This window comes from Chanodichthys erythropterus, chromosome 18 (assembly GCF_024489055.1).
Source record: "Chanodichthys erythropterus isolate Z2021 chromosome 18, ASM2448905v1, whole genome shotgun sequence".
Classification (NCBI taxonomy): Eukaryota; Metazoa; Chordata; class Actinopteri; order Cypriniformes; family Xenocyprididae; genus Chanodichthys; species Chanodichthys erythropterus.
Genome location: NC_090238.1, coordinates 868,785 through 886,207, shown reverse-complemented (window position 1 = coordinate 886,207; position 17,423 = coordinate 868,785). Strand labels below are relative to the sequence as shown.

At 37.1% G+C, this 17,423-nt stretch overlaps 2 protein-coding genes across 2 annotated transcripts in view; one reads left to right on the top strand and one right to left on the bottom strand.

The window, feature by feature from the left end:
- The window catches only part of trappc12 (trafficking protein particle complex subunit 12), a 29,099-nt gene extending 28,319 nt beyond the window's left edge, over positions 1-780 (bottom strand). The window contains exon 1 of the mRNA XM_067367996.1: positions 708-780. The gene's annotated coding sequence lies outside the window, so the exon portion shown is untranslated. The remainder of the gene's footprint in view (positions 1-707) is intronic.
- Positions 781-924: 144 nt separating this feature from the next.
- eipr1 (EARP complex and GARP complex interacting protein 1) overlaps positions 925-17,423 on the top strand; it is a 53,510-nt gene continuing 37,011 nt past the window's right edge. Inside the window, exons 1-4 of the mRNA XM_067367778.1 lie at positions 925-1,060; positions 1,506-1,589; positions 5,148-5,280; positions 11,836-11,992. Coding sequence (XP_067223879.1) covers positions 1,019-1,060; positions 1,506-1,589; positions 5,148-5,280; positions 11,836-11,992 — 416 coding nt within the window. The 5' untranslated portion in view covers positions 925-1,018. The remainder of the gene's footprint in view (positions 1,061-1,505; positions 1,590-5,147; positions 5,281-11,835; positions 11,993-17,423) is intronic.

The window sequence follows — 17,423 nt, the reverse complement described above, 5'->3', positions numbered from 1 at the left end:
TAAGTTATGTTCACCATTTCTGACCTCAAGATTATTAAAACATAATGATTTAAAATGTACTTTCAAGTAAAATTTTTAATGTGACATTATTTCAAATTGCAAATTTTTTTACAAGCATATATAGTCATTAAAGTCATTAATATTATATTATGTGCAAATAATTTTTTTTTTTTTTAAATATACTTTTAAAATTTATAAGTAATTGTACAATTCAAGCACACTTTTTCACAAGAGCATTCATACTGTGGTTTCTTATATTCATATAACACAACACATTTGCAATATTTATATTTTTTTGCTGGAGTTTGCGAAATAATATTTAAGAAAACATTAATTTATCGCATTACTTATAACACAAATCAGCTGTCCAAATAACAGAGAAATACACTCATATTTTAATAATAATAAAAAACCTTGAAATCGATCGTTTCTGAATAATAAGAATAACAGAATGTCAAATGAGCTTCATGGACTCATTATATAAACATTGATAGAAACCAAACATTTTGGAAGATAAACATGATTAAAACACAGTTTATCAATAATATCATGTCTGAAGAGCTCTGTATCAACAACATGATGAATGTAGACTAAAATACAACTGTTGAACTGACATTCAGGAGACCGTCATATTCTTCACAACACTGACACACAGAGAGAAACTATACTATAGTAAACTTTAGTAAAAGAGTAAAAGATGATTTTACCTTCAGTGAAATGAGCGCTGATGATAGCAGTGTAAACACACGCATGCGCACTGACGGAGAAGAGAACCCTACGGTGTGCGAAAGGTGTCAAACATCTGCGCTACGGAGGAGGCTGCTATTCTCGAAAACACTTCCGTTCACAAAACACTACGCACGAATTTACACAGAACAGAGTTACGCGAGTTCCGTACGCCGTTTCCGTATGTCTCATTTTAGTTTCGCGGAACTGCTGTACATGTCATTAGTGTTTGATAAACAGAAGAATGCTTTGCTCAGAATTAGATCATAAACGAGTAAATGAATGAGTGAAGATGGAGGATGATGCACCGGTTATTTATGGGCTGGAGTTTCAGGTACTGCAGTTCTGTTTACCTTTTCATTCTTACACACTACAATCTCATATAGACACACTAGTGCCTGTGTTTGTAATATGATTAATATCAGTGTTTTTGTATTAAACATGGCAAATGGAGAGATATATATCCAAATATCATTGTATGTGTGGAAGCAGATGGTAGGACAGGCTATCATAACACTATGATTGACATTTTCATATGTTATTTGTCATGGCAAAAATAAAAGAGAAGGTGCATATTACTGAATACAAACATATATATTTAAAGGCATGTGTTTTAGGTAACATTTTGTTTGTACATGCTCAAGAACACACACTAATGAACACACCGATGAAATGCAGTGTAGGTAGGCAGCAGCTGGCAGGCTTTTTGTGTCACAAATGTACTGTGTTTTGGCTGTGTGTGATTAATGCATGGCTGTATTCCTCTGCTCATGTTTCAGGCGCGTGCTCTGACAGCTCAGACAGCTGAGACAGATGCCATCAGGTTTCTCGTGGGCACACAGTCACTCAAGTTTGATAACCAGGTGAGTGAATGTACACATGCTGCAGATTTATCCTGAATCCTCATATTTGCTGTAATGATGCCAGGGATGATGTTACACTGGGGAATTCAGGAGGATTGGGACACTTTTTCCCAGTCAAAAAGACCATGAATTCAGCCCTATATGCAGAACAGAACTCTTTTGAACAGTCTGTGTCATATTTACTGTTAATTCATTTCATAATACACTAACTAATGTTAGGACGATACCACGGAAATAAAGCACAACAAAACATCTGAATATCAGTCGTCATGCCGTTTTTGTGTGTGTCCCTTTAAATGCAAATGAGCTCCACTTTCCAGAAGAGGGCGGAGCTTTAACAGCTCAACAACAACAAAGCTGGAGAATCTCACGCAGCCAAAATGAGGATTGTCAGTAGAGACTTTAATAATTAAATCCAACGAGCACAGGAAAACTCAGGAGAAAGAGTATACAACCATGAATAGCACAAACAATACGGGACAATGAGCTGAGGAAGCTAAGGGCTTAAATACACAGATAGGGTAATCAAGGTAAAACAGAACAGGTGTAGAGCTAATTAATAATCAAGGAAACTAATTAGGGAACAGAACTCAATCAAAGCAGAACAGGGAACATGAAAACACAAGAGTGATACTGGATACGGCAGTAATGAAGGTGAGAGCACTTTATTACAGTTCATCGGAGTTGATTTACAGATATAACGTTTACCAGTTTATTAAGCACCACCCGAAAAAGGCATAAGGTCAGTATATATTTGTGTACTGTTAGTTGTAACGAGTGTTTCTGTGTAATTCGCTGTGTATGTTGATGATAATGCGGGAGAGAGAGAGTGTTTATGAATAATATTTTAATGCACACTTGCACAGTGTTTTATTGAGCTCTTACAGTGATTTTCTAGAGTGAAAGCGGATGCTTCATCTTTTGTGTGAAGTACAATAAACGTCATAAAACTCATCAGTAAAGTCAAACGGGGTCCATTACAACAGGCTTGTAGTAATATAGTGAATAAAAACAAGAAGAAAATATAAGTTTTAACCGTAATTAAACTCAACTATACCTGCTCTATCTCATTCCAGCATATATTCACAGTTTCTGACATCATAGCGCGCGCGTCCTGACTGAATCCTGACACCGGGGAGAATCAGCTCTTGAAGCTCCGCCCTCTTAGCAGCAGCTCATTTGCATTTAAAGGGACACACACTAAAACAACGAGTTTTTGCTTAACCCCCAAAAGTGACAATTTTAACATGCTAAAAAAAATGATCTGTGTGGTATTTTGAGCTGAAACTTCACATACACACTCTGGGAACATCAGAGACTTATTTTACATCTTGTAAAATGGGGCATAAAAGGTCCCCTTTAAGGTCAATAATAAATAAGATAAACAATAAGATCAGGGCGATTAATAATAAATAACATCACACATTAGACATCAAAATCCAAAATCAATATGATTTAATTACATTTATTTAATCAAACTATATTATTTAATTATATTAATTAATTAATTAATTTTATAAAGAAAATAAAAAATGTTATTTAGTCACTCATGTGGTTTCAAATCCAAACCTGTTTGACTTTATTTCTTCTGTGAAACATAAAGGAAGATATTTTTGATGTTTCAACGGTTTTTGTCCACACAATGAAACTCAATGAGGTCCAAAACATCACTGGAATTGACTTTCATTCTTCAAGATGTTCCACAGGAGAAAGTCATACAACATTTAATCATTTAAGTCCTGACTGTTTGCAAACCTCTATAAGAGCTGCGCATGAGTGCTGTAAAACTTACACTTTCATGACCTGCAGGATATTTGTCAAGAATTGAAGGCGGCTTCACTGGACAAACCAGATTTATGTGCAGCAATCATAAAAGAGCATTAAGAATGGAGGATCTGTATGTCAACTGCATGATTTGTGTAAATTCAGTATTATTTTGTAAAGTATCTGTGAAATATCATAGCTTCATCAGAGCAGGGCTGTACTCAATAATAAAAAAAAAAATATTTTTTCATCTTTATTTAAAATGTATTCTTATTATATAGTTATAAATCCTTATTTACACAACTGTATGTCTTTAAGAGTATTTTCTCATTTGGAAGCTGCCAAATAGTTTATGATGTTCTTGTTTTAAGCATATACAGTATCAAAATTATTAGTATGTTAAGAAAATGATTATTTGCTGTGATCAAAAGCGCTTGGTCGTTTCCTCGACACACAACGAGGCCTGTGTGCCATTACTGATCCGAGCGTCCTCGGGTCGAGAGCTGGGCCTGAATGAAGCTAAAGTGGAGGCCATTCTCTACCTGAGCCCCTGACCCCTCCTTCACATAATGACTACGGCAAGAGACAAGGCCCATGTGATAATTCACTCGGCATCTGTAGAGCACGGGCCGATAAATCACGATGAGTCTCTCCATCCCCAGCGCTCATTACAGAACCTTCCAGTGCCTCCAATTATCCTGTCCAGCCATTGGAATTTATTTGTATTGCTTCCCTCCATAAAATTATAACGTTGCCTAATAATTCTCCTTCAGTGCAGTCCAACTCAAGGTTAATGGCTTCCTCTCCAACTTTCAGCAGCCTGAAATGCAGAGATGCCTTCACGTATGCATGCGCTCTCTCTGTCTCAAGCCCTCGGTATTCTTCGTTTTTTACACGTTTGCTAGTGTACACGCGCAGTCCAGCGCACAGCCTGGCAAAGTACACTTCACTTGACTCATGCGCATGCACAATTTTGAGCAATCTCTCTGAGTTACAACCCATGTAAACGTCTTTGTATTCTTTCATGCTAGAGTTGTGCAAATGAGGATACTTTCTGACCTCTTCACACAATCTCCCGTCTATATAGGCCTCCATTGTCGCTGTAGCTTGCATGCGTTCCTGTCTGTTCTGTTTATGCAGGTTTTCCTTGTGAATCGACGCCCTCGGGGCATGGCTGCCACCTTGTGGATAAACTAATTATTGCAAAAAAAAATTAAATGCACATGCACGACCTGCTTGTACAGAGTATGCGCTGTTGCAAAAATCTGGCGGTGCGCGTACTCTTCTGATGACGAAATTCGTGTTGCGCACTGTAAAAGGTGAACTACTAAACTAAACGTAAATACTGAACTATACAATGTAACAATTTTATAACTGACAAAATTCTTCTTTTTGAGGAAAACATTCCAGGATTTTTCTCCATATAGTGGACTTCACTTCACAGGACAAAATCACAGATTAGAAGTATTTCTGTTTTCGAACAGGATTTTCTGAAGTCTACACATTTACTCTATGCACACAATGAAATCACTTGGAGTAGAATATTACCCACAGTGCACCTGCGGTCTCTCAGTAAAATAAAAACTCTTCAAATGTGTGATGCTTTGCGTAACTTTTATGCATCTAACATAAGAAGATTCAAAAGTCACTTCAAAGCTGGGAAATCAGTGTCAGGAGTGTGTGAAGTTAAAAAGCGTTTGAGATTTAATTTTCTGTCATATTGAAGTAAATATCTGCGAGTGAAGTCCCAGCTCTTTTAACTGCCTCAGCGCTGTGCTTTTTTCTCTTCCGCAGATTCACATCATTGACTTTGATGATGAGAATAATATGATTAATAAGAGCGTTCTCCTGCACGATGCGGGTGAGATATGGCACATCGGCGGCAGCCCCGCAGACAAGGCCGTGCTGACCACATGCTACAACAAGAGTGAGTCCTTCTCTTCCTCTCACAACATAGTTTGTGTTTTACGACTGCCTACAGACGTTCACATTGAGCAACCAAATGACTAGAGTCTTTAAAATCAAGGTTCATTATTGGCTTCTGTGGTTCCATGAAGACACTTTAACATCCTTTCAAATGCACAGAAGATTCTTTATAGTTCTTTAGATTATTAAACTGTTCTTCACTCTAAGAAAAACATGGTTCTTTAACAACTGCTTCCTGAAAGGTTTTTTGGGGAACCAAAAATGTTTCTTCTATGGCATTACTGTGAGAACTTTTATTTTTAAGAGTGCAGGAAAACACACAAGAGACAGACATGTTTGAACTCTTGGAGAGGTCATATTACGCTCTTTCACAAAGTCTTGATTAGGGTTGCAAAGGGGCGGAAAGTTTCCGGTAAAATTCCACAGGAACTTAACCTGGGGAATTTTCGAAAAATTCCAATTTGGAAACTTAACAAGAATTTATTTACAGGAATTTATGGGAATTAATTGGAAATTTTGGGAAACTTGTATACATTTATAATATTTATATAAAATGTATCATATAAAAGCAAATATAAATATTTTGTTTGGTCATAACATGAAATAACAGTTATTTATTTTTCGCATTCAATTAATTCTAATTTAGTAATTATGTAAAATAAATATATTTTTATTGCAGCAATTGTTGTGTGTTATTAATTTCAGTGTCACATGATCCTTCAGAAATCATTCTAATATGCTGATTTGACACTCAGTTATTATTATCAAAGTTGGAAACAGTTGTGCTGCTGAATGTTTTTTTGGAACCTGTAATATTTTTTTCAGGTTTCACTGATTAATAAAAAGTGAAAAAATAACAGAATTTATTCAAAATAGAAATCGTTTCTAACAATATCACTTTAATATCACTTTTTATAAATTTCGCACATCCTTGCTGAATAAAAGTATTAACAGAAATGTAATCATATTATATAGCTAAACACGTTTAGTCTTATTGTTTAAATCTTGTTTTCTTGATTTACTGTGAGTACCATGTTTTACCATGCCTAATATGGATCTAGTGTGCAGCAAGTGTCTCATAGCAGCTGCCGAGCGAACGTACAGAGTAGCATTATAACAAATTTGAACACACAAATGTGTCTAATATGATAAAATAGAGCTGCTTTACCTCACATACGCTTGACCTGAAGAAGCAGAAGCAGCGGCATAATAAAAGCTGCTCTCGATCCGTTGGACGCACTTGTCTTTCATTAGCAATCACTCCATGATTTTAGATTACTTACATTTTTAAGTGAATGGAATAGAAATATTGAAGCTAAACATTTCAATGTTAAACATTAATGATGTGCAACATAATTATATATTATTTTACTGAATTACAGAGCTTTAATAATAAAGTTGTGAATAAAGCACCACTTTTTCAAAAAAAAATAAAACATTGAACATTTGAAAATAGTTCCAAATAGTAGTTTAGTTTATATTACATCTTTAATCAGAACCATAAACTAGTGATTTTGACTAAATTTTCCTCTAACAGAAAGGCTTGTAATAGAAGTCAAATGGTGTAACCGGTTACACCCCTTGACATTTCAATTTAAAATCAAATTTGACGGGCATTATCATGGACACCTATGTAAGCACATGGCCTTGGTGGAAATATTTAAAATGTAATTTTACACATTTTTATAATAATGATGAATTATCAGTGTATTCATGGGGTCATACCATTTGACATGTATACCTAAGAATACCCTAAAAATGTCAAATTATCTCATATTTTAAACACAGTTACTAACCTTTGCATGCAGTGTTTAGTGTCACCAGGGGTCCCTCTTTGTGATATAATTTCCTGTCACGTGGTTTTCTTGCACAATATTAACAAAATGGATCCTTGAGTTGTGGTTACACCACCTTGACACTTCAGGAATTTGACCTGACTCCTATGATTCCCCAAATTATTTGTAATATTCAGAACAATGGTGTTAAATTTATTTTTATTTACTATTAAATTGTTCTAATGTAAGATTATGCCAAACTAGATTTTATGGTGTTTTATTGAGAATTTGACCTTTTTTAAACAAGATCAATTATTTGGTACTAAGTTTTACGGTTACACCACATTGACATGTGTATTTTTAATGGGTTTTTTTGGGGGAATCAAACCCACGACTTTGGTGCCACGCTCTACTGTTTGAGCTACAGGAATACTCTGTTGTTGCACCAGTAATTCAAAAATAATAGTCGAGTCACCTTTGATTATATAACGCTTCTTAGGGAAAGAGGTCAGTTCATCTCTAAAGCTGCTCTGTAGAAAACAGTGATGTCAACGTCCAGCTCAGATCTCATCCAATAGTGTCAGTGCAGTCGAGTAATATTGCAGAATATTCAGACTAAGCAACCCAACCTTCGTCAGTGACAGAAATGGAGAAGAAAAGAAAATCTTGGGAGGATCCAGGGTCGGTCGGAGGGTCAGTTCTCCTGATCATGGGGTTGTTTAATTCCAGGCTGCATCCAGTCAGATTATTGATATCATTCAGAATATTTCATCCAGATCGGGCTACATCACGCCAGCATTTGGTTATTTTAAAAATGTAAACTCATCACAGTGCGTTCTGAGATTGCCACATCTGCATAAGGCTTTGTGCAATGCTTCAATATTTTGATCAGACAATATATCTTATATGGCAGCTTAATTTTGCTACGGTCTAGAACAGCTTTTTTATCACATGACTATGATGTCTTAAAATGTTGTGGTTTGATTTTGAGTCTTGTCTTAAAGTGCTCAGTTTCTCAACAAGTATAATGTTTTCATTTATGATGCCTCTGCTATCTACAAGGGTTTTGTACTTGTTTTCTGTTTGTTAATAATCTTGCTTCAGTGTAACATCATGGCACAAAAGTCCACAAAAGACTCTGTACTTTCTATGTGCTGTGAGTTCATGTCACACAGGCTGTTAATGCAATATATGACATATCCTTGCACTCGCCTCGAGGCAATTAAAAAACGCAGACAAACATGAAGAAACAATTGAAAGTGAACATTTTAATTAAATCCTGTGTTTATAAGACTGACGCCCGTGGCTGGTTACTGACAGTTCACATAGTGGGAAAAAAATTTGAGTGAAAACTAGGATATGACTTTTTCTTTCCTTCATTTCTCCTTCCATCTTCATTATGATGAGGCCAATGTGCAAGATGTCATAGTGGAGTTCAAAAGAGGAATGTAATTACCGTGACATTCAAGCTAATGGAGTAGCCGGGCGGCACGGAGTCTGCCTCCATCATCACCCCCTCCCGCCACCTAATGCTGCGCTGAGCGCTGAATTATCTGATCTGAGAACAGTGCTGATTCCGATGCTGCCATACGCTTGTGCTCCGGTACATTTCAACAGCTTTACTAGGGTAAAGAACTGCAGAATGAAATCTGCCGAGCTTAATTAGTGGATTAGTGAATATTACTCTATACATTAACAAACTGTAACTATTTTACAAAAAAATATGTCTTTTATCATGCTGCTGTTACAGTAATTTTTATAAAAGCAATAAGCCGTTTATGGCTGTGCATTGCAGTGGTTTTTATCACAGTTAAGCAGTGGTGGATGTTCAAAAATCCTGTAAATACTGAAGAAGATATTCACATCTTCTTTTCATTTTGTATCTACAGTAAAACTGATGGCACTTTCTTTCACTTCTTATTTTTGTATGTACTTAAAGGGTTAATTCAGCCAAAAATAAAAATAATGTCATTAATTACTCACCCTCATGTCGTTCCACACCTGTAAGACCTTCGTTCATCTTCAGAACACAAATTAAGATATTTTTGATGAAATCCGATGGCTCAGTGAGGCCTGAGCAATGACATTTCCTCTCTCAAGATCCATTAATGTACTAAAAACATATTTAAATCAGTTCATGTGAGTACAGTGGTTCAATATTAATATAAAGCCATGAGAATATTTTTGGAGCGCCAAAAAAACGTATTTAGTGATGGCCGATTTCAAAACACTGCTTCATGAAGCTTCTGAGCGTTATGAATCTTTTGTGTCGAATCAGCGGTTCGGATCGCCAAAGTCACGTGATTACAGCAGTTTGTATAGCACATTTCATACACAATGGTAATTCAAAGTGCTTTACATAAAGAAGAAGAATAAAAAATAGAACATAAGGAATAGAAATAACAGTAAAAACAGAGAATTTTGCTATCTGGATGTAAATAGTCTTAGGGAGTTTTTGTTGTTGTCCATCAGAGTGGATCTGAACGGATCTTCCTCACACGACAGTAACCATGACATTCAATCATTAATGTTCATTGGGATGTTTAGTGTTCTATTCTGTTATTCAGCACGTTTATTGCATTATTTTAGTGTCATGTATGTTATGCTGATGGTGTTTTGTCTTTGTGACTGCAGGTGTGTTCAGGATCATTCATACTCACAGACCCTTACAGTAACAATCATGCATTATATTATCTTTAAGCACTGTAACAGTGGCCACACACTAAAGACCCTTTTATGTGTATTATTTACCCACAATACAAAATTTTACCATGCTATAGTTTTAATTTATTTTCAGACTCAGTCTTGGTTTCGGTGTTTTACTCTTTGTTGTTGGCACCAGTACATAGTTTTGTTCCTTTGTGCACATCATGTCTCAGAATGATGATAAACCTTCCTTGAGTCCTTGAACATTATGTCACTAATGATATATGGTTAATAGTTGTAAAACACTGGAAAGATTGTCATTTTTTACAGTGAATTTCTCACAATCACAACTGCCAGTTTTTTTTGTTTGTTTGTTTTTTTTTATAGTATGAGTTATGAACTTTTAAAACTACTTGAGAGAATGCACAAACCATATGTTGTTGTAAGTGTGTAAGCGTTGCCTACAGGTTTGATCTGTAACCCATAACTAGCAGGACAGTTTTCAGCAGATGCAGAAAGTGCTGATATGCATTTCTGGACATCTCCCAAAGTGCCCATTACACCAGAGGCAGCGAGAACACTATGAGATCGCACTCTAGCTGATTCTTACACACATCATACGAGTAACATTATTTATTTATGCGCTTATTTTTCTGATAACAGTATGTTTAGAATGATTTCTGAAGGATCATGTGACACTGAAGTCTGGAGTAATGATGCTGAAAATTCAGCTTTGATCACAGGAATAAATTACACTTTACTATATATTCACATAGAAAACAGATCTTTTCAATTGTAATAATATTTCACATTATTACTGTTTTTACTGTATTTTTGAGGAGATATATGCGTCTTTGGTGAGCAGAAGAGTCTTTTTTCAAAATTGTAATGTTTTCAAACATCACTTTTTTTTTTTCAAAAATATATTTATTGGCTTTTGTTTGAACATTACAAAACAATAAAGTTAATTAAAAACAAAAAAAAACAAAACAAAAAAAAAAAACACAAGAAACGTAAAACAGAACTAAAACATAAAATAAAGTAAGTGAAATACATTATATACATCACATTCCACAGCCTTTTATTATGTAGTTTAACTTTACTATTTTACCAGTTATTGATTGTTCTGCTGGAATACAGGGACTGGATCATACATGTCCATTACAAAAGAAAAAAACAGATGGGTAGTTCAATCATCACAGGTTATCTGATCCACTTGGTTGCAATAGTGTATAGACTTTTAGGTTCCCTTTAACTACATATGTCAGTTTTTCCAAGGCAAGGTTGTTAGTCATTTCTTTAAACCATTGATTAGGGGTTGGTCCTTGTGTCTCCTTCCATTTTAAAGCAATAACACGCTTGGCCTGAAGCAAACTAAAATCAATTAATTTGCGCTTCCTTGCATTCACCTCCACATATACTGGATATATATGAAATAAACAAAATTTGGGAGCAAGAGGGACATTTTCTTCAGTCAGTTTACCAATCATAAGAACAATCTCCTTCCAGAATCCTTGAATCTCATTGCACTCCCATATACAGTGATAAAGGGTACCAATTTCTTGTTTACATTTTAAACAACTGTCTGGAATATTGGGATTAAATTTATGTAATTTGACTGGGGTAATGTAGGTACGAAGGAGCCATTTATAGTGCAGCAATTTACACCTACTATTGACACTGTTGTTTTGTGCAAACAAACAAGATTCCATCCATGCTTCTTTAGAAATATCTTCCTGAAGATCTCCAAACATCACTTTTGACAGGTTCTGTGTATGTGTACTGATCTTCACCAATCTTAATGCAAAGTGCAATGAGTGATCTGGCCTCCAGAGGCAGTATACGCTACACAGAGAACAAAGCTGCACGTCCCTGTGCTGCTCATATGTGCTGCTGGAAGACAGTCCAGAGATGCATCAGAAACAAACCATATTCATTACCCAGAATTACATTAACCCTCCAATAATATGATCAAATCTATTCACGTGATCTATGTAGGTGATGTGTGCATTTTGGTTGACTCAGTCTGCTTTAGATTACAATCGAGCTGAAGCTGTTGTGCATGTGTTTTAAGCATGTTTTGTGTCTATGCATGCTTATGTGAGATTCTGAACATGTGTGTTTCCTGTCGGCAGCGTCTGAGAGCCGTGTGCTCACATGCGCGGCGGTGTGGAGGATGCCCCCGGAATGGGAATCAGGCAGCCACGAGTCCCCCGATGATTCATCAAACAACCCGCAGACCTTGGAGCTTCTCTGTCACCTTGACAACACGGCCCATGGCAGCGTGGCCTGGTATGCCACACGCTATCGATTTAGCCTTGCAGCTTCCCCATTCACCTCCCTCTTTCCTAGCTTTGCTATCGTTCCCGTCATGGCTTTTATTTCCATTTCTCTCTCTGCCTCGCTTTGTCTCCGTCTTTTGCAGCATTTTGGCTCTGCCTCCCTTCAATCTATTGTTCTCTTCTTTTCTAGATGCTACAGAAATCTTTTTGCACTGTATTTCATGCACCCATCTGCTCGGTTTTATTTTCAACCTCCGCCTGTTTCTTTTGTCTCAGCTGCACGCTTTATTTCATGCAGCATAATTCACAACACAGAATAAAGAAAAAAATCCTGCTTGTGTTTTGAAGCTTTTGCCAAATGGCAGGCCATCATACTCGCATCCATCAGATGAGGGAGTTGCACACATACTAATGGATCTTTGCTTCATCCGAACTAAAAAATTCAACAAATTCAGATCTCCTGCTCACTGTATTGGAAAATAAATGACCAAGTTAAAGCTTAAAAGATGCAAAAATTTCAATCGTTTACTCATCATCATGTGGTTCTAGTTCTAAACCCATCTGATTTTTTTCTTCCGTGGACACAAAAACAGATGTTACTTGGCAGAATTTGACCCAGCTGCTCTCTTCCATACCACCAAAAAAGAAAATTAGTTTCTTATTAAACTCTAAATAAGAAACTAAAACTGCCAGTAGGTGGCAGTAAATGTCTAAATGATTAAGTTGTTCATTAATTCATTCTAACGGCCGATTCATTCGTGAAGTAAATGGTTCTCTTCAGGCTTGTTGGACTTGAAGCGGTGCTGCACACACCGACTGGTGTATGACATCAAAGTAGTAAAGTACCGCGAGAGCAGACCGCTCCGCACGCTTTTGAATCGCTCTCGCTGTACTTTGATATCACACACCTATCGTCTTTGTAGCGCCGCAGCCGCTTCAAGCCCAGCAAGTCTTTTATGAATGGTCCGCTGAATCTTTGATTTAACTCGGTTCGTTCAAAACATGGGTTCGAACAGTTCTGCTTAGTGCAACAGATCTGCTTTGTCTTTCATTGCCAAAATTTAACAAAATAGACAATATTGTGTCTAAAATAACACAATAGTAACTTATTATTTGCTGAACTGTTGTATAAAACCAGTATTGCATTTGCACTCTTTATATAGGCAATGGGACAAAAATGTCACTCGTGTAATATTGCACTCGTTATTCGTGTGATATTGCTTAACTCTTATGATCTAAATATGAGACAAAAACTCAAACGAATATCTTTCTGACTGCCTTCTATAGGCTTCATCATGAAGTTGTAGCTCTGCATCATATTTGTCACCAATCAGCTGTATGAAATATCAGATGAACTACATAGGTCTTGGGTAGGGCAAGTTTGTTAAATGCCTTAAAAATTTTAACGCATTATTTTTTACCCTAACTAATTACTCTAATTAACATGTTAAATCGACAGCCCTAGTTAGAACTGATGTTTTTTGGGGCCAAACTTGGTGCAACATTTTGCAACTTTGAATATTCATAAGCAGGAATGAAGCTTGCAGCAGCCTTTTACTCTGTCCTCAAAAATTGCTTGATTGAAGATGTTCCTGGTAACCTTGTTTCCCTTATCATTCATCCGTCTGACAGGGGACAGTATATACCGCCCTGGGACCATCAACAGCAGATGCCAGATTGATTAGACAAACTGCAGTGGTTGAACTATAACGTAGACGCCTTATAAAAACACAGTGTTTGATAAACAATAGCATGATGATGAATCGGTAAGCCAGAATCACAATAAACCCTGAATAACCCACATGTAGCTCTTCTAACGTGAGACTGACGTAATGATGGAACATTTCTTAGCCAGTGCATCCGTGACCTTGAACAGCATGGCAGATATTTTTTTCATCTGTTGTCTTCCCTGGAGAATTAGTCAACTTTCGAGCATAGAGAATGGACCAAATAAAGTTGTGCAATTTACATATGAATGCACCGGAGACAACAGAAAAACACATGGAGAGCAGCAGCTTTCGTTTCTGCTCTGACAGCCGCAAGACTGGCCGAACGCTGTGAGTGTGTGTTAGAAATCAGGAATGTTGAGAGAGAACATTGTGCTTGCTACGTTTTTCGTCTTCAAACCAAACTTGGATCTTCAGCCGACAAAGTTTAAATCCCGTCTGGTTAGAGCACTTCCCATAATGTTTACTCATTAGGTCAGTAGGTGGCGAGTCAATGGTCTTTTGTGGCTGTTCGAACTATATTCGAGCAATATCGCGTTCAATATCGATATGTATCGCCGTCGATATTGAACGCAATATTGCGTGTCTTATCAGTGAACTACGGCTCTGTCTATTAAATGCCGCTTCATTTGAAAGCAGGTGATGGCGATTTAGCGGCAATCAGGGAACCGGCTTTACTGAAGAAATGCGCGTGACAAAAGCATTCGATACATCGCCCAGCCCTAGTTCGAACACATTCGAGCGTCTACACTACGAAAGCAATCCGGTCGAATGTTTTTTTAAATACCCATGGAAGTGGTCAATAATGGACAAGCTCAAAATGTTTTACACCTGTATTTAGCCTTGTCCACAATCGACCAAAATGCATCTTAAATACCAGGTGGAAACAGGGCCATGGAGACATCAGACTCTGTGAGAGGACAGAAGGAGGAAAGTGGGGGTTGGTTGTGGATGTGTGCTGTACAGAACTGGTTGCTGATGGTCACTACCTTATCTGTGAAAAAGGTGGCAAAGTCCTCAGCAGTCAGAGAGATAGTGGGAAGGCAAAGGCGATAATGTGAACAATTTGGAGAAGGAGAGAAGGCATTGATACTGGCTCGGATTGGCTAGATCTTTTTTTTTTTGAGATTAACAATTTTATTGATTCTCATGCAAATGACAGGATAGAATACAGAATACAATTCAGAATCTGATTTTTTTTTTTTTTTTCCCTTTAACAAACCACCCGAACTATTCCCTAAAGATGGCTTTAAGGTCATTCCTTGGCTAACGATAGACGAACCACACAATCAACATTGTGTAAAGAAAAAGGAGTGGAAATAACAATTAAAAAAAAAAAAAAAAAAAAAAATGAAGTCTTTACAGTGTCACAATCAAAACATGCTATTCACATGCTCCACTTCCAAATAGATTAAGTACTTGGACCATTTTTTAAAATACAATTTTAAGTTGTCCCTCTGCTTATGACATTTTTTCATATGCAGCCACTCTTGAGAGTTCAGCTACCCATTCTTGAAAAGAGGGGGCGTCTTCTGATTTCCAGCTCCGGAGAATAATTTGTCTGCCAATCAATAGACTAGTTTGAATCCAGGATTTTGTGCCGGCGTTTATTAAATCATTATTTATCCACCCCCCTAATATAAAAAGCTTAGGACATAGTAAGACCTGGAGGTCTAAGATTAAACATATGTGTTCCTGAACTCTTTTCCAAAAATCTTGAACTTTTATGCAGGACCAAAGGGCATGAGCTAAATCACCAGTCTCAGCCTTACATCTCCAACACAAAGGTGTATCTTTTAACCCAAGTTTAAACAATCTGGAAGGGGTCCAGTAAAACCGATGTACAATCTTAAACTGTATAAGACGTATTTTGGCATCCCTCGAAGCCATTTTAGCATTCTTTAAAATTCCCTGCCACTCTTTATCATCTAATATAATGTTCAGATCCCTTTCCCATATTATCTTAAGCGCTTGAGAATTTGCTTCACCAATGTTTTGAATCAACCACGAGTAGTACATAGATGCTTCATGACCCTTCCCGTATAGTGAAAAAATCCTACAATGGGCATCTGCTAACTCAGGAAGCTGGGTAGTGGAACCAAAAGTTTCACATAGTAGATGTCGTAGTTGTAAATATCGGAAAAACTGAGATCGAGGTACATTGTATTGCTGCTGGATACACTCAAATGACTTCAAACTACCATTTTCATAAAGATCTCCTAGATTGACAAGACCCTTCTTCGCCCAGTCTTTCCAAAGAAAGGGAGCTTTATTAATACACAGTTTTGGATTCAGCCAAAGGCTTGAGCTAACATTTAAATTGGGGTTAAAACTATGCAGACGTGAGATCTTTAACCAAATCGCATTTAAGTGTGAAATAATTGGATGCTTTTTTACCTTTCCAACCAGTTTAATGGATATGCTTTGTAAAAGCGAAATGGATGGCAAAGCAGACTGTTCAATCTTGTACCAAGGGGGGGCTCGCTCAGGGGGAAGTGACCAGTGAGCCAGGTGTCTAAGACTAAAAGCGTAATAATAATACAATACATTGGGCAGCCCTAGACCACCTTTTTCTACGGGCCTCTGTAACTTATTGGAATGCAATCGGGGCCGCTTACCGTTCCAAATAAAATTCTTACAAATTCTATCAAACTGTTTAAAATATGAAAGAGGTATTTGTATTGGGAGTGACTGTAATAAGTAATTAAGTTTGGGTGTGCAACTCATTTTAATTACATTGACTTTCCCAGCCAGTGACAAGAGGAGTGGAGCCCACCTCTCCATATCACATGAGATTTTTTTCATTAAGGGATCAAAGTTAACTCTAACTAAATCCTTAAAGTCAGGGGGAAATAGAATGCCTAAGTATCTTAAACCTAACTTGGGCCATTGAAATATGCCAGGGTGAAAGGCTGTTGAAGGACAAAAAGCAGTTAGTGCAAGGGCTTCAGTTTTCGACCAATTCACCCTATAGCCAGAAAACTTAGAGAACGAGTCGATTGTTCTAAGGAGGCAGGGTATAGATCTGCTGGGATCAGAAACAAACAATAAAATGTCATCGGCATAAAGCATAAGCTTGTGTACTTCTCCCCCTGCTATGACTCCGGGAAAATCACTATTTTTTCTTATGGAAGCGGCTAATGGTTCCAAAGCTAGACAGAACAACAATGGGGAAAGGGGACAGCCTTGTCGGGTTCCTCTGCCCAGAGAAAAATACTCTGACATCAGACCGTTGGTTTGCACTGTAGCTAAGGGTTGTTTATAAAGTAATTTAATCCATCTAATGAATGTATTGCCAAAACCATAAACTTCTAGAATTTTGAAAAGATAATGCCACTCTACCATGTCGAAAGCCTTTTCCGCATCTAATGAAATGGCTGCAATTGGGATTTGTTCCTCCATTACTGACCACCAGATGTCAATAAACCTTCGAATATTATCAGAAGAACTTCGACCAGTAATGAAGCCTACTTGATCCACATGTATGAGCGATGAAATAACTTTGTTTAAGCGATTAGCTAGAATCTTTGACAAAATTTTAGTATCCAATTGGATCAGTGATATTGGGCGGTAGCTTTTATAATCACTTGCATCTTTGTCCTTTTTAAGTATAAGGCTAATGACAGCTTGTGACATTGTTTGTGGCAATTCACCCCTCTGAAGTGCCTCCATAAAGACTTCTAACATTAACGGAGCCAGTTCTGAAACCAAATC